The following is a 27599-nucleotide window of genomic DNA, read 5'->3' as shown; positions in this document are numbered from 1 at the left end:
TCGGGCATAGGCAGGTGTGGGCCATACTGAGCAGGTGGTCCCCTATCACACAGATCAGTTCTGACAAGGCCTGAAAGCCTGCTTCTGGAAGAAAGGCCATGGCTCACATGGAGTCGAGAACTACCCCAATGAACTCTATGCAGTGCCACAGTGCCAGCGATCGGGACTGGCGTTGAGACAATGACCTGTGGGATGGCAATTTGTGCTGGTAGTAGGGGGACCAGCGCCTCCCTCTTGGTGAACTGCGTTGGGACGAAGGTGACCGCGACTGCAGTGCCAGAGATCGATGGCGAGCATCTGTCAACCTGGACGTAGGCTCCAGCATCCATCAGTCTGGAGGTGGAAAGCATACCGTTGTCTCAGGGGCACTCCACTGCTCCCTCAGGAGCCTTATTGGTCGGCTTGCCCTCTTGGGGAGCCTTTGCAAATGCTTGTGGCACCTGCTGCGCTAACTGCCTGGATGGAGACCTGAGCTGCTTCGACGCCTAGGAAGCACATGTTGGTGACGGTGCCATGAAGGAAGATGTTCTGGTACCACTTGCAGGACTCGGAGGAGGACCTTTTACTGGGCTAATGGCCCTCACTGGAGAAGACTGACTGCAGGGCTCTGGGGTGAGTAGACAGCCCAAGGCAGTTCCTTTGCCCACTGCCCTCTGGCCTTTCTTCACTGGTTCCAGGGAGCAGTGCTTCTGCACCTTCTTTTTCAGTACCGGTGACAGGGAGCGGTGCTGGCCGGTGCACGGTGCCGGTGTACTTTTTACTGATGCCAAGGTGCTCAGTGACTCATGCCGAGAAGGCTCGGACACTGGACAGAGGACGTACTTCATAAGGAGAGTCTGGAGCCGAATATCCCGCTCTTTTTGCATGCAGGGCCGAAAGTTCTTACAGATACAGCACTCGTCTTTGACGTGTGCCTTGCCTAAGTACTTGAGACAACTGCCATGAGGGTCACTAACAGGCATAGGCCTGATACAGTCTGCACAGGTCATGAAACCCAGAGAGCAGGGCATGCCCTGCTGGGGGAAAAGGCCCAGCTGGGACCTTAACAACTAAACTATTAATGGGTACTTAACACTAATTACTAAGGCCTTGTATATAGTTATTCTTAAGGCACAAAGTCCAAAGGAGAAAACCCGCTAGTCCTTGTCGAGCAAGAAAAGGCACTCTAACTGACCCCCCCCCCGGGGCAATAAGAAGGAACTGTGAAGGCATAGGTCTGGAGGCACCTGATATACTAGAGGATGGGCATGGCATTCAAGGGGGTGCCATAGCTGGTCCTATGGATACCGCTAAAGCAAAAATCTCTGACAGCCACACACGTGAGCGCGCACACACCTAGAATGGAATCGACATCAACAAGGACTCGAAGAATATTTAATGTGATAAGGAATCATTCGCTGTGCTTCTATATTGCACAACAGAATGAGAGTTAAGGCATTAAATGGAAATAAAGTTAGTCTTTAAATCAGTTATTCTTTAGCTCCCATTACAAGAAAGTCTTCTTGCAGCTTTATTGTGATCTTTTACATAGGCCTAGTTTTCTCTACTGCCAGGAAAGTGGGCCAACAGCTACATCATGGAGATGAAGGAGCACGGTAGGAGAGAGACTAGAATCACACATACTGGTACCTTTTCCAGACGACAACAACAGACTACCAGTCACACAATAAGCAGCTCTGGAAAGAAGGAAACCAGAAATTTTAGCCTGTCTTCACAAACTCAAGTGCCTAAAACTAGATGTCCACTTAGGCACCTAAATAAATATCACGATGTTCAAAACATGTTGAGCACCTGCAGCCTCTACTGATCTCTCACTAGAAGCTGGGTTTCTAATGTTAAGCACCCACGGTGACAAATTTCGCTTCCTTCAACTATTGTCAAAGGCAGGGAGCTGTGGCTCCATGACAGGCTCCCCTTAGCTCACAAAAATGTCCAAATCCCACATCCTTGGGTTCAGTCTACAGATTAGATGAGACTATATCTGGATGGGAAGAATTAAGAAGCAGCTGTATTCTACAGTTTATGCTCCCTCCAGGACCAAAATATATACGGAAACCCACAAAATAATTAATGCTTCTCCAAGCAGTATTAGTCTGCGGAAAATCCCTTCCCTGTTTTATACTGCACAACTGTATGCAAGATCTCAACAGAACCATGCAGCAGTGTGGGAAAAAGCTGTAAGGGATTGTGAAGAGCAGGTTGCCCTTCAGAGGTCCTGGGAGCAGAGTTCTCCTTACATGCCTTTGGGGACAAGTCCAGTGCCCCTTCTGCTGCTTCAAAGAGGAACATTCAGAGGAAATACTTTGAGGTGACCCTCTGTCCCCATCCTGCAGACTTTGCCACAGGAGGGTATAGTATGGGTTTAAGAAAGCTCAGAGCCTAGAAAGAAAACATGAAAGAAATCTAAAGCATTACAAAAAACTGGTAGATATTGATAGTAGTTTTATCAAAGGCTCTAAGGAAGAGCCAACACAGTGACTCAGCTAGGACTTTGACTTCCTATTGGGAAAGATACAAGATACTAAAAGATAGAGACCAAGTCAGTACGGGAAAAATGAGATTTTTTTTTTTACTTATTTCAGGCTAAAATGGCGGCAACCGTACCTGCTTCTCCTTTGGACTTTGCTGGTGCAGGACCCAGGAAACCTCTATGCCCCACACTCATTCACCTCTTGTTATTGATCCCTCCCACCACCTTTGATATTCACTGTATAGTTTAGCTATTGATGTTGACACATAAGAATTGGTTAGATAATTAAAATTATTCTAGATTTTGCTACAATACGCAAAAGCCCTGAACAATAGACTTCCATGGGGATAGAATCTGCTCTTTGATTGTGTTAAATCAAGCTGATAAAAACGGAGACTCTCTAGTTTATTTTTTTTCTAACATTGGAACAAGGCAACTGTGTTTTAATGTTAGTTAAATTAAATAATTAACCAGTGTTTTAATGTTCATTTTATGTGCTACTGTAGGCACTTACGCTTTATAGCCCTATGGCCACACAGTCTGACCACTGGTTTTCAAGTTGTTGATGTGATTTAGTAGTACCTTATCTGTCTAGCACATGAAGGTAGCTGTGCCTCAGATTTTCCTTTCGGCTTGATAGCTTAGTCCTGCAGCTGAACTGAAAATCTCCACCCCTTTCAGGGATAATTAAAGTCCATACTCTTTAACCAGTCTCTTTCCCTGGTTTTCAACCCCCACCCTGACAATCTCAAAATCTTCTCCCTTCAAAGTACAACAGCAACACCATCTTGTTCCATCGGAGAATAAAAGGAGCTTGCGCCTTCTCAAGTTCCAGCATCTGGCCCTCAATATTGGAGCAGGTGTCAAGTCGGACTACCAGCTCCCCCTGCTAGTGACCCCTCCTACCTCCAAATACTTCCGGCTACAAACACTTCTTTCTCAGGGCACCTCAACCAGCTCTTGTCCTTTTTTAGGTGTCTTCACAGGGCTTTCCTCTGGCTTTTTTCTGAAGTTCCTCCTGCAGGTTCTTTTTCTAAACACTTTGGCTAGAGAAACCTAGTCACTTTTACCCCTTTCCTAGTCCCCTTCCAAAGACTAAATGCAGATCTTTCTCCTTTCCTGATCCCTCTTGGACTGAGGGAAGTACTTCCTTCTATCCCTGCCCTTTTCCCAGCAAGCATGTCTGTGAGGCCTACAGCTCCCAACTATCCCTGGGAACTAAAACTCTCAGAACACATAGTGTGGGAACAGGATACTGTTGGATATAGGTCTGCCTTTAAAGGGGCCAGCACACCTGTTACAGTTCTAAACTGGTCTCTGTTCATTTTATTCTGCCCCATCCAGCTGCAGTTAATACCCAGAAATGAGGTGATCTTCGGCAAGTCAACAAAATTTGTTCTGTATTTATTTTCGGCCATGCAACTGAGTATTGAACTACATGAAACCAGGGACGTCTTGCAGATTTGGTTTGTGTTGCCATCAATTTGCATCAATTCCAAACACACACATGCTTGTTATAATCTCGCGTGTGTGTGTGTGTGTGTAAATATTCTCACACACGCACAAAAGATGCAAAAGAAAAAATATTTTCATGCGATAGAATAACCACTGAACATCTTTCTCTGAAAAATTCTTTAAATGTATCTGCTTCTGTATTTGGAAAAGGATTCAATTTGAGGACTGGATTTCTATAACACAAGTCCCTCTCACAGGATAGATTATGCTATTATTGGACCTGAGCTGAGGTTTCATCTATAGAATACAGCTGACAGCAGTTAAGTGTGACGTGGCTTTGAGATTATCTAGAATTCTTGAATTGGCTGGTTGAAGCCATTTTCCTATTGTGTCTATGCATCATATGTAGTCTCTTTTTATATTTCATTCTCTTTTCTATTATTTTTGGTTCACTTCTGCTCACAGTTCACATTTAACAACAAACACGTGCCCTATAGTTGCACACAGTCTATAAGCAGGAATCTGTCTCTATGACCACCCGCTCACAGTTGTAATGCAGTGCGACAGATTTCTGTTGTTGCAGAAGGCCTAGTTACTGGAAACTCAGATTTTTTATTTAAATGTAGTGTTCATGAAAGGAGACAGTCCGCCTGACAGCATCAGGGACTGCAGTCTTTTAGGTATCTCCAGTGGATCAAATTTTGCTCACCTTTACTCTGGTAGATATTCCTATTCATTTAATTGGGAATATGCACCTGAATAAAGGCAGGCACTTTGAAAACTACTAATAGAAAGTGCTATAGAAGAGCTAGGTATTATTAGGATCAACAGTGGGGATAGCCCCACACCACTTACATGTCTTAACCCTGATCAGGACGGATGCCCATTTACAAGAGAGAAGACAGTTCATTGCTAAAGGTGACCATGGCTTTGCTGGGTGTGTTCACCAACTATCAACTCTTTTCCCAAAGAGCACCAACCCATCCATCAGATGGTAACTTTGAGTTGCTAATGACCTGGGCTGGACTCAAACTACTGACTCAGAAGTGAATATTACAGACATGTTTTTGTGCCATGTGGACACTAGTTGAGCAGCTGCTGGAACACAAGATTCTAAAACAAAATAAAAAAATCATGGTTATCTTTTTCAATTTCAGCATCATAGGGTGTGCTTTGATTGGTTGCTTAGTTTTACGTACGTGTGTAAGAAAAAGCCCAAAGTCAAGACCCAATGAAGACAATGGATGTTTTCCCATTGACTTGCCTGGGACCAGGAGCGAACCCTGGAGCAGCCAGCACATTCTTCGGCCCACGCCACTTCCCGCAGCTCCCATTGGCCTGGAGCGATGAACCGCGGCCAGTGAGAGCCACAAGTGGCTGAACTTGTGCAAGTGGCAGGTAAACAAACTGGCCCAGCCCGCCAGGGTGCTTACCCTGGCGAGCTGCGTGCCAGAGGTTGCCGACGCCTGATTTATATTAATGGCCCAAAGCTTTCTAACTTGGGTGCCTAAAGTTAGTAGCTAAAAACCATAGTTAGACCTGATCAACATTAGAAAAGTTGCACTGCTTTAATTAAATCTTTTAAAATTGATCTTGTTATAATCTTATAAACCTCATATACAGATGTACTTGAACCAGCTTAAACCTTGCATAAATCTGTTTAGTTACACTGAGTTAAGCCAGAGTTATGTGTCTGACTTAGAAGCCTAAAGGTATGTCTACACAGCAAAAAAAAATCATGGCTGCCCCATACCGGCCAACTTGGGCTTGCAAAGCTTCGGCTGCAGGGCTGTTTCACAGATGTATAGACTTCTGGACTTAGAAACCCAAGCTCCAGGATGCTCTCACTTCACAGGATCCGAGAGCTCAGGCTCCAGCCTGAGCCCAGAAATCTACACAGCAGTGAAACAGTCCCGCAGCCCAGGCCTTGTGAGCCTGAGTCCGCCAGCATGGGCCAGCCAAAGTGTCTAGTGGCTGTGTAGGCATACCCGTAGGCATGTAGGAACCAAGTCCTATTGATTTTCAGTGAGACTAAGTCACCTTTGAAAATGCTCCTACGTAATTTAGGTGCTTTTGAAATTTTTACCCAATAATAATAATAATATTAATAATAATAAAAATCACTGACATTTATGGGGTTTATTACAATAATTATTACAACAAAAGAGCAAAAAATACTGCAATGCTTTTGCTTAGCTTTTATTCCATCATTATGGCACAGGATAGAACTTCAAGACAACATCATTGAATAAGTCTTCAGCTTCATTAAAATTAAGACTAGCATGTTTTATAAAAATCTTTTTATATGATACATTTTCCCTTATGTGAAAAAAAAATCCTCTTAAAATACTGAAGTACATTGCCACCTGCTGGTCATAAACATTTTTGCAGTTTAATAACACCAGAACTTGTGTAACAGCAACATTTAACAACGTAACATATAGTTATTCAACAAAATACATTTCCTCAAATTTTGGCACAATATTTATACAAAAAGCTGTGAACTTCTCCAAATGGCATTTTCATTTCTAAAACACTTCATGTGACTCTTCTATGAAAATACATGTAAATGCTTGCTTCGATTGCTTTGTTTTTTGTTGTTTAAAAGGAAAAGCCATATTTCTTTCTATTGTGTGCCTTATTTATTTATTTTTTTAAATTTGGATTCCAGTTCATTTTTTTAAAACAATATATAAAATCATACACCTATAAATATATATTATATATTATATACTGTATATATAAGATTGTAGTTGATCTAGAATGGGAGGGTAAATTTTTGCACTAAATCTGTGAGTTTGGTTTAGGCACAACCTTACTCTTGATTGATTAGCTGAACTGCTTCCTAACAGAATCTAAAAAAAATATATATTCTTTTATAGCATTGTATCAAATTTTAATTTTGTTCACAAACTTATATTTATAAGAAAAAATATTTGGTAAATAATTTCTCCCCTAGCTTACTACTACCCTTATAAAACATATGGCTTTTCATGTTTCATTCTATTTTAATGTTTTTTATAGGCAGTGAACAGAAGGACATTTCCCCCCTTAACAAATTGTTTAAAAGCACAGAAACCAGCTTGTGCACTTTCTATAGAATTCCAACGCATATTATGGTAACACAAGTAAGTGCAGTGATTTTTTTTTAAAGGCAGTCCTGATTGTCATTTGTATATGAACACATAATATATGATTATCATATATAACCCAGACTATACAATCATCAAAACTGCAGACATATAAATACACCTTAGCAACACCAAAGCAATAGTTTTATCTTACACACAGTTTATGCATACAAAGTTGTTAGACTGAAATGTTCATCTCATTTTTCTCTCTTAAAAGCTTGCTATGAAACAGGAACATACTGCATTTGTAAATGGACTGCTTGACAGTGCTATTTAAGATTTAAGGTGAACAAAATTTAAAAAAAATGAAATTTACTTGGTATAAAACAAAAAAGTTTTCTAATGTCACTAGTCTTTCCCTATTCAAGAGAAGCGTAGGCTTGGAGGGCAGTTCTCTGTTAAGAGTCTGATCATACAAGGGTTTCAGGGAGGGCATCTGGGTTATCAGCTGATAAAAGCTCCCAAATTTGCCACCGCTCTCTTTGCCAATCATGCCAGTCTGGCTCTGATACATTTTTATTGTTCTGATTATTGGCTGGAGTGGAATTGGTGTTACCCACTTTGTTCTGTGAGGCCTGCCACTGCTGACTGGAGGTGGATTGGTCAGTTGATTCAGCTGCTGGTCCTCCTGCTACTGTGGTCCCTGAACTTTTTTCTGGTCTTTGAAGTCTCCACAATGAGTGCACTGTTGAAGAGAGAGTTGGTCGCTGGGACAACGTAGAAGTTTGTTTTTTTGGGCCAGGATATGGGGGTGGTGGCCTCTCCTTTCTACTTATATCTTCTTGTCTCAGGTATGAAGGTTTAGCTGTTCTCGGCAAACATCCCACATTTGAGTCATGCTCTGTAAGGTCCTCTGCACTACTGAAAGTCAAATGCCGCTCAGACCTTGAATTGGACTGGTCTGAATTCCTCCTGCCACCTTCAATTTGCGAAGTACTGCAAACGCGAGACACTGGGGGATGAGGCCTACATTCAGGAATGGCAGCAGCAGTCTGACTCCTTCGGATTATTTGCTTTCCGTTATCCAATTCTGTGGCACTACCCTGCCACCGAGGCCAATTCAATGATAGGTTCCCTTGGGAAAGAGAGCACTGTCCAGGTCGCAATGAGCTGCATTCATAAATGTTTCCATATGAACCTGAAGACCAGAATGAGACAGAGAACATCAATATGACACACTGACATTTTACAAGTTACCACTGACTTATTGCATCCTATTGGCAAGGTCGGTGTTGGACCTGTATTATCTGAACTGTACCTGTTATATGAAGTTGGTGGCTTTAATACTTAGCACTGACACAATGCCATATAACTATTATACAACATTCCTGTGAGGTAAGGAGGTGCAGATGGAAGAAAAACTGAGGACAGGAAGTTAAGTGATTTGCCCACGGTATACAAGGTGTTAGTAGTGGAGTCAGGATTAGAATTCAGGCCCCCTGCCTCCAACGGCTGTGCTTAAGCCCCTAGCATACACTGCCTTTCAATTCTACTGTTCTGCTTTAAAGGAGATGAATTTCTATTACCTTATCTTGCGGCTCATTTTTAAGTGTTGTGCCTCTCTTTACCTGATATATTTGTAAAATAGTAAAGTAAAAAAACAAAATGGGAAGCAGAGGAATTGTTTAAAACTCCCTAAAGATGTGTCTAGAATGAATATCCATCATTTAAAAGCATACAAATGAAGGCCATTGATCTTATAAACATGCATGCACATGTTTAATTTTATGTACCATGAGTAGTTCTATTGGCTTCAGTTCATAGCGCATATGAACGTGCTTAAGCCTTTGTAAGACTGGGGCCTAAAAAGTATCAAAGAAATGTCATACCTGTCATTCCTTGATCTTTGGAGCCACATTTCAGTGTTGAATGCCAGGTGCCCCAGATATTGAAATGATCCTCTGGAACATCTACAGAAGAAGTAAAAGAACATGAAATGATCCCTTATAAGCACTTAATAGAAACACATGACTGGAACAATAAATAAATTAAAGGTAAAACTTTAGCCAGCAGCACAAGATAAAAGAGCAAACATACTGATAAGCTGGATTTCCTGTACACCAGAGACAAAGAGCCAAATCTTGTTCTTAATCATTTAGGCTCAAATCTTGCAATGAGATCACTATGGAGACCCATGAGCTTGCATGGAACCCACTGTAGAATTGGGGCCTTCCTTAAGTGTGTGACAAAGACCTCCCAGCAGCCAGGATTTGGGGAGGCCTAAAGATGCAGATAGATGCCTAGTGGGATTTTTAAAAAGTGCCTAAATGAATTAGGGGCATCAAACTCCCATTGATTTCAATGGGAGCTAAGCACCTAACCTGTTCAGGTGTGTTTTGAAAATTCATCTGGCCACCTGTCTGCATTTTTAGGTGTCTACAGACCTTTGAATATAATGCCCCAGATCACTATATTTCCTCAATTTACCCATTAAGTACTCAGCAATTTTGATGTGAAGAGCCTTCTGGAGTGCTGGCAGCATACCAGTACTGGAGCATGAGCTGTAGTCCTTCACAGAAATAATCAATCGAATGGAATTTATAACTTGAAAGAATGTAATCGTTACAGCTTGAGGTGCCATCTGGTTACAGAAACAAGCAGTTAGACAAGGCCTGCACTATAACCAAGTGTGGGGAACACCCCTGGGAAGATGGGAAGGACAGTGGCAGTGCAAGGATCCCTACACTGTTCTGCTAGCATGGCAGGATTGAAGAGCGATGTGTGATGAGTTTTACTTTCGTAAATGGTGGCTTCAGCTTTCAAGAGTTTGGGAAATGCTACACTCTAATGAGCACAAATGCAGCACAATGGTATGGGGGCAGCCAGCAGAGATCACAACGTGGGTTGAGGAGCAGAGCCTTATGGCCCAACTTGGAAGGGAAGATGTCAGCTGTTCATTATAAAAGTAATCTATTGCTCCATTATATTACTCTTGAAGCATAGCACTCTTTACCATTCTAGCTGCACAAGCACCATGCTCTCGCGTATCTAAAAGGTCAACAAATAGTGAATCCTCCATTATGTGGTGGGGAAGGATCCACAGGATCCTATATGGATCCAATTTTTATCACGGCTCAAGTACAGCGAGAGAAATTACACTGCTGGATAAGTAGGTCTGAAGAGGAGGAAGCGATTCTGCCACAAGGGGGAGAAACAACACACAACACGTCCTTATAAACAGCATGTGAAACAGACAGCATTCAATGAGCAAAATAAATACGTGCAGGTCCTACTTTACCTTTCCCAGCCCATGATCCAGGCGAATTCTCTCTTGATTTAGATTGCAAATGGCCAACCAACATGTATTGTTCAGGTACCTTGTACAGCTTATCTGAACTGAGGGCAACATCTTCTTGCATTGCCATCAATGACCGTTCAGACAGTACCGGTGAGTTGTTGTCATAAGGGGAGACATCTCCGCTTGAGGCTTTGTTGGAGTCCGTGGAAGAATGTCTCCCTCCCATAGAGTATGAACCTTCTGATCGCAGCATCTCAGGGCTTCTGACAGAATTTGATAAACAAACATTTGTTAAGGTACAGTATTCTGAGTCCATTAGATAAAGCTGCATTTTGACAACATAAAGAAAGGATGTGGTCATAGCTGCTGAAATGAAAACACTTTACAAGCAATACGGAGGAGACTTTTCCACAAATTTAAGGGATTAAAACTTGCCACAAAATGGCCAGCAGAGGCCAATAAACTTCAATGGATGTTGCAATTTAAAACAAAAACAAAAAACTGTACAGCTCACCCCTGGAAAAGAAACACACTGAATAGATTCCTTATATTACCTTGGCCATTTTGCCCTGATTCTGAAACACTTATGCTTAACATGAAGCATGTGGGATTATGCACATATTAAAATGTTTGCTGGATTAGGGTCTAATTAAAGTAAGATCTGGGAAAAGAGGGGTTATACATCCAGTTAGCTATGGCAAGGTAACACAAGAAACAACGAGGGGGAAAAGAAAGCAAATGATGTGAGAACATAACTTTAGTTATATGTGAGCGTCATATAATGTCTTACCTTGAATGATCTTTGTTATATTCTCTCTCTTCTTGATAGAGTTCCTGATAAAGACTTACTTAAATGGAAACTGTCATGTTTGGAAAGGTCCATATTTTCACTTAAAAAAAAAAAATCCCTTCTAGCCCTTCTAGTATAGAACAACCCTACACTAAACCAAGGTATGGACAAATAGAACATGCAGAACACTTTGGGGGTAGACATTTAATTTTCAGCTTCCAATGATTTATTAAAAACAGTTTAAAAATATGATTTGTAAAATACCTTGAACCATGTTCTATTTACTATGCTATAAACAAATAGCAAACTACTTCATATTCTTAAAAACAAAACTTCCAGATCTGTTTCACCTAAAATGATCTCATTAGTAAGTGGATGTTTACTGAACTCCAGTATTTGCTTTCACTTATGTAGTTGTGGCACTCTCTATACTTAGATAGGAAAATGAGGAGGTTATCTACTTGAACTGGAGGTTCTTTGAGATGTGTGGTCCCTATCTGTATTCCACTGAGAGTTTACATGTGCACACCATGCATCTGGAACCGGAGATTTTCACAGTAGTAGGGTCTGTTGGTCCATGCATGAGTCCTTTTCTTGCCTCCTGGTTTTGTCTGATGTGATAAAGGGCGGGGTGGACCAACCCCAGGTCTCCAATTTCTTCTCCACTGTAAATCGAAGAGATCCGCAGCAGATGGGAAGGGGGGCAGGAAGTGGAATACAGATAGGGACCACGCATCATGGCAGGTGGCCGTGGTCAAAGGCTGGGCTCTCGTGGAATGGGCCCTCACCCAGCGGGGGGTTGGGAGGGAAGGGGGAGGCAGGAGAAGGCAGTCCCAACAACTGATAGAGTGTAATACACCCCGAAATTCCCTTGTAGATTCTCTGTGAAGAGACTGCCTGCCACTTAATACTCTCAGCTATTGCAATAGACAATTTAGAAGATTTCTTGATCGGTCTCGTTCTCTGCAGGTAGAAAGCCAAGGCATGACGGACGTCGAGGGAGTGAAGTCATCATTCCTCTTCCGAGGTGTGAGTCTTCAGAAAGAAAGCAGGTAAGTGGATGGGTTGGTTCAGATGAAACCAGGGATGCAGGCACAGGGAAACTTTATCCTTATGGGAATTAGTGAAAGGAGGCTCCGCCATCATGGCCCCAAGTTCACCTACCCTTCGCCAAAGGGCGGTTTCATTAGTATCAACAGAACTAGGTTAAGATCCCACTTGGGGGGCGATAGGTTGTATGGGTGGGAAGGTTCTGAGGAGGCCTTTCCAAAACCAAGCAGTCAATAGGTGTGTAAATATAGAGTGTCCTCCCACGGTGGGGTGGAAGGCACTAATAACTGCTAGGTGGACCTTGAGAGACTTGAGGGTGAGACCCGATGCCTTCAAGAACAGGAGGTAATCCAAAAGAAGGGAAATCTCCACTTCTGGGAAAAGGACTTTCTGTTGGGCCCAGAAGGCGAAGCAGTTCCACTTGGAATGGCAGGAACACCTAGGGGGCTCTTTCCTGCTGCTTGAGAGGATGTCTTGCAATTCTGATGAAGTCTAGGGACTGTTTGGTGTCCAAAGTTGATTTTTCAAGGTTGATGCTGGAGCAGGGGTGAGTTCAAATGGCTGGACTCTGTATTGAAAGGGCTGACAGACTACCGTGAACCTCAGGAACTGTTTGTGGGCCAGATAGATGTCTTTGTGAAAATAAATGTCCTACATATCGAAAGCCGTTGCTTTCTTCTAATGACGGGATGATGGCTGCTAAGGTGACTACACAAAACTTGGGTTTGCGGATGAAGCAACTGAGATGATGGAGATCCTGGACTGATCTCCACCACCCTTCTTTTTTGGGTATCAGGAAGTAAGTTGAATAGAACCCCCTCTTGATAGTCCAGAGGAACCCATGCTATTGCCCCTCTTTGTAATATGGAGTCCACTCCAGGGTGAGGATGCTGTTGTGAGAGTGGTCCTTGAGGAGGGATTGGGGAAGGGGTTATGGACGAGGCAGCATAATGAACTCAGTCATATAACCACAATGGAGAACATTTAGCACCCGCTTGTCCATTGTTATTGCACTCCAAGCTGGTAAAAAAAAGAGTGCTAACCATCCCCGAAGGAGGTGGGGTGGTGGTATGGCAGCAGACAATGTTGCTGATGGGTCTCCAGTGTTCCTCAGAAATATCTCTTCTGTGGGGGTTGCATCTGGGAGGAGGAAGATTGCGAGGATGGTCCTGAAGAATGAGATCTTTGAGTCTTCTGACTCTTCCTTGGTGGTTTGTAAGGCCATTGATGGAAAAACTGGGAGGTTCTGTAACACTGTGCGGACTATCAGCAGATGAACTTACGTTTTGGTGCTGGTACGTAAATACCCAAGGAATGGAGTGTAGCTCTAAAATCCTTCAGGCTGTGGAGGAAATTGTCTGTTTTCTGGCTGAAAAGATGGGATTCATCAAAAGGGAAGTCTTCAGTGGTATTTTGTGAGCCACCACTCCCTCCTCATGACAATGCCCATGGCCAGTTAGCATGATGAGGTATCTGCCACATCTATTGCTGATTGGAGTGAGGTCCTCACTACCAGGGCCGGCTCCAGCTTTTCTGCCGCCCTGAGTGGGGAAAAACAAAAAGCTGATCGATGGCAGTTCAATCGCATCGTTTCATTCTTCGGCAGCAATGCGGCGGCGGGCCCTTCACTCCCTCTCTTCCTCTTCGGCGGCACTTCAGTAGCAACTCAAAGAGAGAGACAGGGACTGAGGGACTCGCTGCCGGATTCCCGCTGAAGACCTGGAGGTACCGCCCCAATACCGGACGGACTGCCGCCCCTTTGTATTGGCTGCCTCAAGCACCTGCTTCCCTCGCTGGTGCCTGGAGCTGGCCCTGCTCACTACCAGTTTCTCCGCCTCAATTATTGCCTAGAAACAGGCTCGGTTCTTTTGTGGGAGTTTCTCAGCAAAGTGCCACAATTTGCTGTAGTTCAGGAAATCATATCTGACATGTAATGCCAGATAATTTGAAATCCTGAATTGAAGGCTGGCTGAAGAGAAGACTTTGTGGCCTAAAAGGTCCAGTTGCTTGCCCTGCCGGTCAGAAGGGGCAGAGCGTGGATGCTGTTGCCCAGCCCATTCTATCGCTGCCTGGACCACAAATGAATTGGATGGGGTATGAGAACAGAAACTCAGACCCCTGGCCAGATACACAGTATCTTCCCCCCTGCCCCTGCTTTGGAGTAGGCATACATATCATTAGTGTATGCTAAATCATGCAAGCTGGCTCAAGGATAGCATTGCTGATTGGTAGAAATACTCTGCCTGACACTGATGAGTGAAGTATATCCAGCAGCTTACGCTGAGCTCCTCCAGGGGAGTGTGAATCTCTCCAGCCATTCTACGCAGGAGATCCTGGAATTGGTGGCAGTCAGCAGGAGATGGTGGGTTCAGGTGGTACTACTGGAACCGGACTGGGTGGTTCACCTTCCATTACAGGACCTAAGCATCTACTTGAAGGCACCCAAGGTGGTGAAATAGGCAAAGCCTCCCCGATGGAATGGATGGGTTCCAAGGGAGAGTATTAGCGCCAGGATCCCCCATAGAGACAGCATTACGGATCTGGAGAGCGCTGAGGAGGGTCCCACAGTGCAAGAAACAGGTGGCTCCATGGCAGCTAGAGTGAAGGATACTGCCATGATGTAGAAGGCCTCTGTTGGTACTTGTAGTGGTGGGAAGGGATGGAAAATCACTGACTCTCATCCGAGTCCACTGAAGATGTAACTTGGAGACCAGTTCCATCAGCTGTACCACTGGAGCCAGCAGAAGCATGTACACTGCCAAAGCAGGGGAGTGAGGAGTGCCTCAGATGTAGCATGTCTTGTCCTGGAGATAATGTCTCCCTGGAAGCAGAGGCTCCAGAAGACATGGGGACCTTGGCTCTCCCAGGGCAAATGCTTCCTGGGGCTCTGGTGCTTTTCCCCAACTTTCCCAGAGTCAAGGGCACTTTTTCAGTCCCTGGAACCGGAAAAGCAGCAATGGTCTTCCCAAGAGTGGATGACTCTCTAGCTCTGAGAGATGCCAGTGTTGACTGTGTGTGCAGGTCTACACTCAGTGCCAGTGGATCTGTCAATTTATGCAGCTTCTTTTCGTGCTTGTGAGCTTTAGGGTGCACTCCGTCCCCATGACTGGAACTTGTGGAAGGACGCTCTCCTTTCGTAGGCTTAGGGGAAGACTTACTGCCATGCTACATGCATGTTTCCTTACCTCCTGACTAGGCCCTAGCATTGGGTCCCTAGTGGCGGTACAGTTGGTGCTGACCTTGGATTCCATAGTTTAAGGCACACTCCTCGCAGCCTCAAACTGATGTACAGGGGATTGCCCAGCCAGGGGCCAAATGAGATCTCATGGTGACTTCCATTAGGTACTTCTGGAGATGGAGAGCTCAGCCTTCTTGGGTATGGCTGGGGAAGGACTGGCAGATACTGCACCTGGATGAAATGTGGGCTTCTCCCAAGCAGTAGAAGCAGGGTTGATGTTCATCTCTGACAGAGACGGAACACGGGCAGCAGGCACAGATTTTAGAGCTTGGGGTTTTCAGCATAATCCAGTATCCACACATGGGTACAGAGGGAAAAAGGGGAGTGTTCCTAGGGAACAAAACTCCCCAAAAAGGAACCCCCATCCTAATTCTAAAATAGCAAACTACTAAAACCTACCATAAAACCAATAAAAACGTAAAAACGTTAAAAGTAACTGTACAATTGTATATTTTTAAAGTTTGTCACATGCAAGAGGACACTAATAGTTCCAACCTAGACCATACAGTGGTGAGAACGAACTGGAGATGTGGTCGGTCCGCCCTGCCCTTTATCATCTCAGACAAAACCATGAGGCAAGCCAAGAGTGTATACACGGATGAACGGACACTAGTACTTTAAAATTCTCCAGCTCTAGATGCATGGTGTGCATGTGTAAACCCTCAGTGAAATACAAAAGGGACCATCAGTTGAAGAAGAAACCATAAAATACTTTGATGAATTTAACTACTGCCTGTGTAATTAGCAAAATTTTAATGGCCCCTGCTGTATTAGCTTCTCTCCAAAATTGCAATCTTGAATATATTACAGTTCTTAAAGTTAAATTAACAGGAAAAACACATTGTCACATACGATAAGTAATTAAATGATCATATGCTTTCATGCCTGATGTTTCAAACAGATTTTTCTTTTATTTGCTTCATTCTGAGAAAGACTTTTAAAGAAAAACATGCAAAATAAGTATGACATAGGTACATTATATGAAAGAAAGGCAGATTATGGGGTATTAAAGAGATAGTAAGAAGAATCTGTATCATTAAAGGAGGATGGGTAATGGGAATCCCTATAAAAATATCTTTTACAAGTTATGAACTACGTGAAGGAAAGAATAAGAAAAATGAATCATAGCAAACCATGCCATAAAGCACAAAGTAGAAGATGTGCTAAAACAATGACACTACTGGCATCAGATCCCAAGCTTTGAAAATCCACTAAGTTTGCCTATTAAAGACTAGTTCAAAAATACCATTTCAGATTCCAGAGCAAACATGAAATGCCATTAAGGAGCCTTGTTCATTTCCTCGAAGGGACTGATGTCCTAAATTTATGTAATGTCACTCAGATACTGCTAGGATGGCTGCATTATAAATACTACTACTACTAATAATAATAATAATAATGAATCATTCTACTCAGGATCCATTCCTATCTTCCCACTGGAATCAAGAGCCATAAAAACATAAAAACCTAGACAATATGTTCGTCTGAGCAAGGAGTGTCTCTCTCTCTCTCAATATTTTAAGGCTTCCAAAAAAGAATAATCATCATTCTCTCTTGCAAGAAGCAACTCTTATATAGTGCAATGGTGTAGCAGCATCTGAGACTGGAATGAACTCCCCCAAGAACTAAGAATCATCACAAATCTCACCATCTTCTACTGCAAATGTAAGGCACAGTTCTTTGACCTTGTCTTTTCTAACATAAACAAATAGCAACAGATACAAAGATACACACAACAAAAACAAGACACTCCACTGCACATGCCTCTTTCTTTGGGGAGAAGATGACAGAATAAACATCAGGTGACGATGTGTAGTCATACGGCTTAATGCACTACTTCAAGGCAGATATTACAGTGATGAGTGCTGTATGAAAACGTATACAGAATAAAATAGAGAATACAATCTCTAAGTATTATAGCGAAATCTATATTCCAATTCCAGTTGGAGAGGGATTGTATGACTTAACATGCAACCTTTCACCTCTATGTCACAGATTAGTATTGATTAAAAGCTAGGGCTGTCAAGCAATTAAAAAAATTAATCGCAATTAATCGTACTGTTAAACAATAATAGAATACCATTTAAATATTTTTGGATGTTTTCTACATTTTCAAATATATTGATTTCAATTACAATACAGAATACAAAATGTACAGTGTTCACTTTACATTTATTTTTATTACAAATATTTGCACTGTACAAAACAAAAGAAATAATACTTTTCAGTTCATCTAATACAACTACTGTAGTGCAATATTTTTATCATGAAAGTTGAACTTACAAATGTAGAATTATGCACAAAAAATAACTGCATTCAAAAATAAAACAAAGTAAAATTTTAATGCCTACAAGTCCGCTCAGTCCTATTTCTCGTTCAGCCAATCGCTCAGACAAAAAACTTTGTTTACATTTGCAGGAGATAATGCTTCCCACTTCTTGTTCATAATGTCACCTGAAAGTGAGAACAGGTGTTCTCACGGCACTGTTGTAGCTGGCGTTGCAAGATATATACATGTCAGATGCGCTAAAGATTCATATGTCACTCCATGCTTCAATCACCATTCCAGAAGACGTGTCCATGTTGACGGGTTCTGCTCGATAACAATCCAAAGCAGTGCAGACCGACGCCTGTTCATTTTCATCATCTGAGTCAGATGCCACCAGCAGAAGGATGATTTTTTCTTTTGGTGGTTCGGGTTCTGTAGTTTCCGCATCAGAGCGTTGCTCTTTTAAGACTTCTGAAAGCATGCGCCACACCTTGTCCCTCTCAGATTTTGGAAGGCACTTCAGATTCTTAAAGCTTGGTTCGAGTGCTGTAGCTATCTTTAGAAATCTCACACTGGTACCTGCTTTGCGTTTTGTCAAATCTGCAGCAAAAGTTTTCTTAAAATGAACAACGTGCTGAGTCATCATCCGAGACTACTATAACATAAAATATCTGGCAGAATGCAGGTAAAATAGAGCCGGAGACATACAATTCTCCCCCAAGGAGTTCAGTCACAAATTTAATTAACACATTTTTTTTAACAAGTGTAATCAGAATGGTGGCTGAAGCATGAAAGGGCATACGAATGTTTAGCATATCTGGTATGTAAATACGTTGCAATGCCAGCTACAAAAGTGCTATGCAAATGCCTATTCTCACTTTCTGATGACACTGTAAAATGAAGTGGGTAGCACTCTCTTCCGTAAATGTAAACAAACATGTTTGTCTTAGCAATCAGCTGAACGAGAAGTAGGACTGAATGAACTAGTAAGCGCTAAAGTTGTGCATTGTTTTGTTTTTGAGTGAGTGCAGTTATGTAACAAAAAAAATCTACATTTGTAAGTTGCACTTTCATGATAAAGCGATTGCACTACAGTACTTGTATGAGGTAAACTGAAAAATACTGTTTCTTTTGTTTATAATATAGAGTGAGAAGTCTACACTTTGTATTCTGTGTTGTAATTGACATCAATATATTTGAAAATGTAGTAAAACATCCAAAAATACTGAATAAGTTTCAATTGGTATTCTATTGTTTAACAATGCAATTAAAACTGTGATTCACGCGATTAATTTTTTCAATCGCCATTAATTTTTTTGAATTAGCCGCGTAAATTAACTGTGATTAATCAATAGCCCTATTAAAAACCATTATCTAAAGAGAACTTCAAACAAAAAAATCTATCATTTCCAAATATTTTTACTCTATGATGACTACTTAAAAATGGTAAACCATAAATGGTCTTAAGGAACTATTTTTATTTAGAGATAATTTAGATTTGATTCACTTTGCAGCTGGAGACCCCAAAGCTTCATCGTCATTAATGCGAAGTACAAAAATGTCAGGGAAATTATCCAAAACATCTGATGTGGTAATTAGTGCAATGTTAATGGTAATTAGCACTTCTCAATGCCCAACCCTATTACCTTTCCCTGATGTTTCATACAAGATACTCAACTCTTAAGAGAAGTGGAAAATGAGGAAACTCTGTTTTGTCTGCCTTTGAGGAGGAAAACAAAGAGATTGCTATGTCATGGCTAAAACAGAGTCAAGAAATTTTTCAGTGGCATTAAAAACATAGATGTGGAAGGCTGGTCCAGTGCATGCACCAGTTGTAGTAGCCACAGGATAATTTGCATGAGAATAAAATGTTGAAGTTGGTTTCATAGCTTAGTGTGTGAGAACAATTAATTTCTTTGAGAATGGAGCTTGTCTATTGAATTATTAAGGAATATGTAAAGTTTTCCATCCCATGGGTCCAAATTGAAATCCATACTCAAGTACATGGTCAGCAAAATCCATTAAGGAATGTGGTTATATTTTGGAGGCTCATTTTGATTAAATCTATGTAGACATCTCCCTTGTTCTCTACTAGCTCCCTCTTCTCGCAGGAAAAATAACCAAGATATATGTAGCCAAAAAAATGCTCCCATGTCTTTAAATGGAAATTATTTTCTGCAACATACCCATCCCTTAGAAACAGCACATCCCTTGCATTAACACTGAGCCAATATTCTTAGCCAAATTCTTACCCAAAAGTTTCCAATCACAGCTGAAAACATACTTGCATCAACATAAATAGCAAAGAAAAGTGAGTCTTTCATAAATCAGTTGGTAGCCAGGTAAAAGAAAAACGACAAAACATATTTCTATTCTCAGGGACATTTTAATATTCTATTTTTTAAAGTACAACAAACAGGTAGTACTGCACCTATTATCTCCTTCTGTCACTGAAAACCTTTCCTTGAGGGGTGGGAGGAGGAACTTGTGATTTGCACAAGATATCCACTGTCCCCTGCATGTGTGCATGTTGGCTGAAAAATAAGGATGCACAAGGAAAGATCAATAAGCTTTTAGAGTATTCAGTGAAGGATTTAAGAATAAACCTTCACATGCACAACGTTTTGTAACTTAAGTCTATGATGAATCAGAACATGTATCCATACGTGAACACAATCATACATCTCTATATACTAGGGGTAGGCAACCTATGGCATGGGTGCCGAAGGCGGCACGCAAGCTGATTTTCAGTGGCACTCACACTGCCCAGGACTTGGCCACCAGTCTGGGGGGGGCTCTGCATTTTAATTTAATTTTAAATGAAGCTTCTTAAACATTTTAAAAGCCTTTTTTACTTCATATACAACAATAGTTTAGTTATATATTATAGACTTATAGAAAGAGACCTTCTAAAAATGTTAAAATACATTACTGGCATACAAAACCTTAAATTAGAGTGAACAAATGAAGATTCGGCACACCACTTCTGAAAGGTTGCCAATCCCTGCTATATACCATAGATGGTGAGGTCTAACATAAAGGCATACATTGGCATACATCTGAAATCATGTGACCGTACGACACCACAGAAAAATCATTGTTAGTGGATTTTAGAAACTTACTATTTATTCTGGAAGCAACCACAATGTGCTAGGCACTTTCCACATCCACAAGATACAGTCAGTCCATCCCGTCCCAAATAGTTTTCAATTTAGGAAACTCCTAAAAAATTATCTTAAATAGCTTTACCATAAATAATAATGTTATGATTTTAAGGTCTGATATCCTGGGACCTACGAGGGCTAGAAGGAATCCTATTAGAAAGCTGGCAGTCTCACTATTCCAAATATATAAAGTTATAGCATCAAGGCACATGGGCATAGGCAGGAGTAGATCATGTATTTAACAGAGAAGAATATGAATATTTTGTGTACCATATTTATTCCGGTGAGTGGCAGGGTTGTTTTTTTTCCTGCCCTTCATTAAACACACCGCTAGATCTGTCCATCCACTGTCAATACACTTTCTATTATAGCAATCAGAGTGTTAGCAATGTCGTGTCTACTTCGGAAGCTTATGAATGTGTATGATAGGAAGAGGGCAACAGACTGGTCAAACTGCCAGCCATGATTCTGTTAAGGCACTGCAGGGTATATGTCAATGATAGTGTAATACATGTGTTGTGTTACCAAAAGCACAAGAGCACAACAAACACAAGACATGTACCAGTGGGTTACTAGGCTATAGTGCATTGAATATATTTATGTACACCTAATGGTATGTTCTCTGCAGCAGTACACAAACCTTTCTTAGAAACAGTAAAATTTTGTCTTCAGAAAACAATGTTGAAGAGGTGTAATTTCTTTGGAAGAGTCAATGTCATAGGGAGCACTCTCTGACTCCTTCAGAGAATGCAAAAGAACTGAGGAAAACTAGAATCTTTTGAACACTTCCAATGGAAAATGAAAATTCCCAGCAGGAACAGAGATCATGAAAAAACATATTACTCACGATGACTGGGAAGCTTTCCTTCTCAGCAAATAGTCCACAACATCTGGGTCAGTCTCTAACAAACTAATTAGCACTTCATTCTGTAGGTCAGGGGGAACCTACAATGAAAACAACATTAAGAAGTTAGTTGCAGAAGAATATCCTACAGTGTATTTTCATTTTTTATTATGCCCATTTTAAAACATGAGACTTGTGCATGAAAATAAAATTGTGCACAATTATATAAAATACTATGTAAATATAAGTTGATATAATAACTATGCATACATAAACTCATACATAAGAGAAAAATATATATAACACAGATGTATATAGGACTAAAAATCATCTTGTATGTCAGTGTTAAGTGACCACTATCAAGTATCTCACTGGTTTCCAGTACAGGTCTGGACAACACCTATGGATTTCAAAGGAACTACTTGTGGTAGTACAGCTCCAAAGCTCTGGTTTAAAGAACTCACATTTCCACTGAAAAAGCCAGTGGAGCTTATAAAATCCCCAAACAAATAACTGGATTTCTTTTCTTTTAGAACCTGGAAAACTAAATGTGAAATTCTATACTGGAAGGACAGAGTATTCTAGGGCGTTTTTCTTATATATTTCCCAATCCCCTTTTGTTTAGAAATGAGAACATGGTGGTTGTACCTCCACACGTGTCCAGGCTTGCACTTGCTCTCTCTCTCGTGTGTGCATGCATGGCATCTACAGAGCAACATTCCATAGATGGAGTTCTAGGTCCATAAGTCATTTCAAGGCCTCCTCTGTGACATTGTGGATATCATCCAATTCACCTTTGAATCCATATTTACGACACTGCAGCATGATGTGTTCAATGGTTTGGATATTCTCACCGTAGTTGCATGAAGGGGAGTCTTTGATTTTTTACTTCAGCATCAAGTGGCTGCATCTTCTATGGTTTGTTTGGATGCAGTTCAGTGTGGTCCAAATTCTGCGTGGCAGGTTAAAATCTGAAGGGTGGTTTGTTGGGTCAGTAGTACAGATGCTTCCCGACTTACGCAAGCGTTCCATTGTGGAACGCCTTGCATAACTTGAATTTTGCGTGTCGGAAACGTATACCCGACCATTACGCAAAAACACAAAAACAAAAAAACCTCCTATTTCTAGCTTATGGAACTTTTTCCATAAGTGAGGATTTGCATAAGTCGGGTTTGCATAACCCGGGGCGGGGGGGGCGTTTGTAATGTGCTTGTTTAGAATGGTAGATGATGTGCACACACTTTGCCATTCCCTGGCCAGATCCAGAGGCATGAGGTGGTCACATGTTTTTTTCAATTTCAGGCATTGTTAGGGTATGTTATCCATAACCGTCTGAATGGGAAGTGCTGGGTAATCTTTGGCATGTTTAAGTTCTCATGCTATGGCTCTAACTCAATGGATAGCTGGAGATTCAATGTTTGCTAATAGAGATAGCCACAGTAGAGATGCTGATTTTAAAGTTCTCATGATGATTAGCATGGTCTGATTCAGCTGCTTACCCACAAGTTGGGTATGGCAGCTTCTTGCCTACACCGATGCACAGTACTCTGCAACTGAGTACAGAAAGGCCAAGACCAATGTTCATAGCACTGGGACAGCTGATCCCCAACTTGTTCCCACTGACTTCTGAATAATGCTGATGGGAGTCTTCACTTTAGAGGCTATTTTTTGAGGTGGTCATGAAAGGTCAGTGTGTGGTCAAGAATGATACTGAGATAGATTGGTTTTGGGTCATAACGCACAGTTTCACAACAAAACAGAGTGGTTTGTGCAATTCTGTTGTCTAGGTGGAAAGTAGAGACTACTGATTTGCCTGAATTTGGTCTCAGCTGCCACTTTTGGAAGTACTCCTCCATGATCTTAATGTCAGATGTAAGGGTCACTTCAAGTTCTTTACAGATATGGGGCTGAGTTGCCAGTGCAAATCATCAGCATACACAAATTTCTGCACTATTGTTTCAGGCATATTGCTTGTGTATACATTGAAGAGTGTTGGAGCATCTACAGAGCCTTGTGCTAGCCTATTTAATCTATGAGGTATATGTACATCCTTCAGTTGCTAAGCATGCAGTTCAGCAGCCTGTGAATCCGCATGCAGGGGATCACTTTGGCCAGTTTCAGTAGCAGACCTTCTTTCTAGGCTGTGTCAAATGCTGCTGACTGATCAATGAAGGCTGTACCAGTCTTGAGTTTCACTGGAATCCTGCCTCGATGTTTGTAGTGAGGGCCAGGACCTGGTTGCAGCACATTCTTTGCAGTTGAAAACCAGCTTGCTTCTTGGGTAGGCTGGCGTCCAGTGGGCCTGATTCTGTTCAGTTATCCAATTACTTAATTTCAATGGGAGCTGCTCAGTGCTAAGTACTTTTGAAAATCAGGCCATTTATTTAGGAGCCTAAATCTGGATTATCAAAGGGGCCTAAAGAAGTTAGGTGTCCAACTTTCACTCAGGGGCACAAGTGCCACAGGGCAAAAGTGGGACTTCAGTGGTGCCTAGGCCTTGGGAACTGTGCACCTAACTCTGCTTAAAAGAGAACTGGATAAATTCATGGTGGTTAAGTCCATAAATGGCTATTAGCCAGGATGGGTAAAGAATGGTGTCCCTAGCCTCTGTTCGTCAGATAATGGAGATGGATGGCAGGAGAGAGATCACTTGATCATTGCCTGTTAGGTTCACTCCCTCTGGGGCACCTGGCATTGACCACTGTTGGTAGACAGATACTGGGTTAGATGGACCTTTGGTCTGACCCGGTACGGCCATTCTTATGTTATGCCTTAGGTCCTTTGAAAATCTCAGTCCAAAAGCCAGACTTTAAGCATCCATTTTGTTATACAGTAGCTTTTGGGTGCCTTTGATACGGCTGACCATGAAGCACTCCTGGAACAGCCAGAGTTGTTAGCAGAGAGAGCTAAGCCTTGTTTTGGAATAGCTCTTATTGAAATGATACACAGGATAATATCGTCAGGCTGCTTATCTACCCACAAGGTCCTCCCACATGTGGTGCCATACGATTCTCTTCTCTCCCTCCCTTCTGTTCAGCATTTTCAGGGGCAGATAGGGTGAGGATCTGAATATTTCTGTCTCATGTTTGTGAACGATAGCCGACTGTCTCTCCATTTCATCAGACCTGGCCAGGGCAGTTGTTGACCATCTTACACAGCACATAACTAAGACTGTGACTTGGATGATGGTAAGCTGGGTGACCGTCTATCTGGTCAAGACTGAGTTTACAGAATCATAGAAATGTAGTGCTGGAAGGAACCTTATATTGCCCCTGCACTGAGGCAAGACCAAGTAAACTCAGACCACCTCTCACAGGTGTTTGTCCAAACTTTTCTTAAATCTCCAATGACAGGAATTCCATAACCTCTCTTGGAAGCCAATTCCAGAGCTTAACTACCCTTCCAGTGAGAAAGATTTTCCTAATATCTAAGGTAAATCTTTACTGAAGCCCATTTCTTCCTGTACTACCTTCAGTGGGCCTGGGGAACAACAGATCACTGTCCTCTTTATAACAGCTCTGAACATACTTGAAGACGTCAGTCTTCTTTTCTCAAAACTAAGCATGCCCAGTATTTTTAACCTTTCCTCAAAGGTCAAGGTTTCTAAACCTTTTATTACTTTTGTTGCTCTCCTCTGGACTCTCTCCACTTTATCTACATCTTTCCTAAAGGCTTTTTAGTCTTTAAGGATAGTTAAGAGGCTGTGCCATCTTCTTTTGGACTTGGACCTCGCCACAGAGACACATGACCTATCACCTCCCAACTGAATTATTGCAATGCACTCTACATGGAGCTCAACCTTAAAACCACTTGGCAACTTCAACTGCTGCAGAATATGGCAACTTGTCTTGAGGAGGTAGCAAGGGTTCGCTCAATGGGAGCATGTTGCACTAGTACTCAAGGATCTGCGCTGGCTGCCAGTGTGTTTTCCAGGTGCAATTTACATACTGAAGTTTTATCTACCAAACTTTAAATGTGTTGGGTCCAAATTACATCAGATAATTCATTGCTCTCCATGCAATGCTGTAATGGAGAAATCACCTGAGGAACCTGAACTAACCATGTCTGGTTTGTTCGTGATGGGTGGATCTGGAAGCAGAACAGTCTCAGGGGGTGGCTACAATGAAAGACGGGCAGCTGGCCTGTGCTAGTGAACTTGGGCTTGTGGAGCTCAGGCTAAGGGGCTGTTTACTTGTGGTATAGATGTTCAGACTCAGGCTGGAGACTTGGCTCTAGGACCCGGCAGGGGGTTGGGGTGTCTCAGAGCTCAGGTTCCATCCCAGCCCGACCATCTACACCACTATTAAACAGTCCCTTAGCCCGAGCCCTGCAAGCCCTAGTCAGCTGTCATGGGCCGGCTGTGGGTGTCTAATTGCAATGTAAACATACCCTTAGTAAACTATGCAGTCTATTTCTGGCCTCAGTTTGTCAGAGTTAACAATCAGTTGATGTTCAGGTCAAGTTGCACAGTTCATTTGTTCTCCCAGGCATTTACTGGGAAATATGAATAGGATTCCTAATAGATTCCTTGGGGATGAGGGGGTGTTTGGGGAAGTATTTGGAGAGACATCATTTGTATTTCTTTGGACTATGTAGTAATTGTCATAAAACTTTAATATTTATAAATGCACTCAAGGCACAGAATGGGCACAAGCTTGAACAACAAAGGAAATACTGGTAATTGGAGATAAATAAATGCTCATTAATTAAAATAGATATAAAATCTTTGTAATAATTGTGCATGTCCATGCACAATTTTCTCTTTTGCTTACATTTTGGGTGTTTGTTTATCAGTCCTTAAATAATCAATCTTCCTTCTACAGGAGTGCCCTTTTGGAATCCTACTGCCATAATCTAGCCTTGTGACCTCTCAATTTATGTGGCCTTTGTGAACAATAGATTTGATTCTAAAGAAAATTTTAGGGGAAAGCAGAGTTTGCTTCCTCCTGCATACTACATTGAGTAAGTAACATCAAGTTGCTAATCATAAAAATATTCAGTAAACAGGACTTTGGCCAAAATAAAAAAAAGTTTGAAGTGTCAACATTTTTCCTTACAAATATAAAACTAAACAATTCCCTGAAAACTCTAATAGATTTATGGGAAGAAAAATCTATAAAATGAAAACAGCCGGCTATATAATGTATGTAGAATTTTAAAAAGGGTGAATGAAGCAACTTAAGCCTTGATCCCACAACTGGATTTAGGCTGGTGGACGTTTCATAACACCCAAGTTTTGTTTTTCTTCATGTATAACATTTTATGCAAATATAATTCAGTTGCATACGTGTGAATGATTTGCATACAACTTGCTGAGGGTAGGTCATGGAGCTGCACAAAACTTGGCAGTGGTGGTGGGAATGCATAGAGATGGAAGCTGTGAGGTTGCTGGGGCTGTTGATAATGCTGGTGGCTGCTGGGAGGAAGGTGGGTGCTAGGGTTCCAGGAGGGCAGGGGACTGTCAGAATACAAGATACATGGTGGTAGGGGCTCTACAGGTAACTAGGAATGGTGTAGCTGAGGAACCCTGGAGCTGTTATGAGGTCTCATCTTGTGCTGTCTCCCAGCTGCCCATTCTTGACTTAGATCTAGCAGGAGGACCATGGAGCAGTGTTTTTCAAACTGTGGGAACTGGCCAGTGGGAATGGGGGTGGGGGTGGGGCAGTGCTTGTGGGCAAGAGTTGCACAAATCTGCTTTGTGCCTCTGCCTGAAAGTCGGACCTGCTGCTGCCCGCTTCTGGGGTGAAGCGCAGTCCGCGATGCCAGGACAGGTGGGAAGCCTGCCTCTGCACCCCGGCTGCGCCGCTGACCAGGAGCCGCTGGAGGTCAGTCTGCGCCCCAACCCCCTGCCCCAGCCCTGAGCCCTCCCCACATTTGGAACCCCTTCCTGAACCCCATATCCCTCATCCCTGGCCCCACCACAAGCCTGCAACCCCAGCCCAGAGCCCTG

General features: G+C 42.1%; 1 protein-coding gene across 4 annotated transcripts in view; it reads right to left on the bottom strand.

The window, feature by feature from the left end:
* Positions 1-6100: 6100 nt before the first annotated feature.
* ARHGAP6 (Rho GTPase activating protein 6) overlaps positions 6101-27599 on the bottom strand; it is a 532224-nt gene continuing 510725 nt past the window's right edge. For all 4 annotated transcript variants that reach the window (XM_050963496.1, XM_050963506.1, XM_050963515.1 and 1 more), the window contains 4 exons: positions 21653-21750; positions 10295-10557; positions 8886-8966; positions 6101-8194 (listed from right to left, as the gene is read on the bottom strand). In XM_050963496.1, the coding sequence (XP_050819453.1) occupies positions 7467-8194; positions 8886-8966; positions 10295-10557; positions 21653-21750 (1170 nt within the window). In that variant the 3' untranslated portion in view covers positions 6101-7466. The remainder of the gene's footprint in view (positions 8195-8885; positions 8967-10294; positions 10558-21652; positions 21751-27599) is intronic.

This window comes from Gopherus flavomarginatus, chromosome 1, assembly GCF_025201925.1.
Source record: "Gopherus flavomarginatus isolate rGopFla2 chromosome 1, rGopFla2.mat.asm, whole genome shotgun sequence".
Taxonomy (NCBI): Eukaryota; Metazoa; Chordata; order Testudines; family Testudinidae; genus Gopherus; species Gopherus flavomarginatus.
The sequence above is the reverse complement of the archived record's forward strand: the minus strand, read 5'-3'. Positions and strand labels throughout refer to the sequence as shown.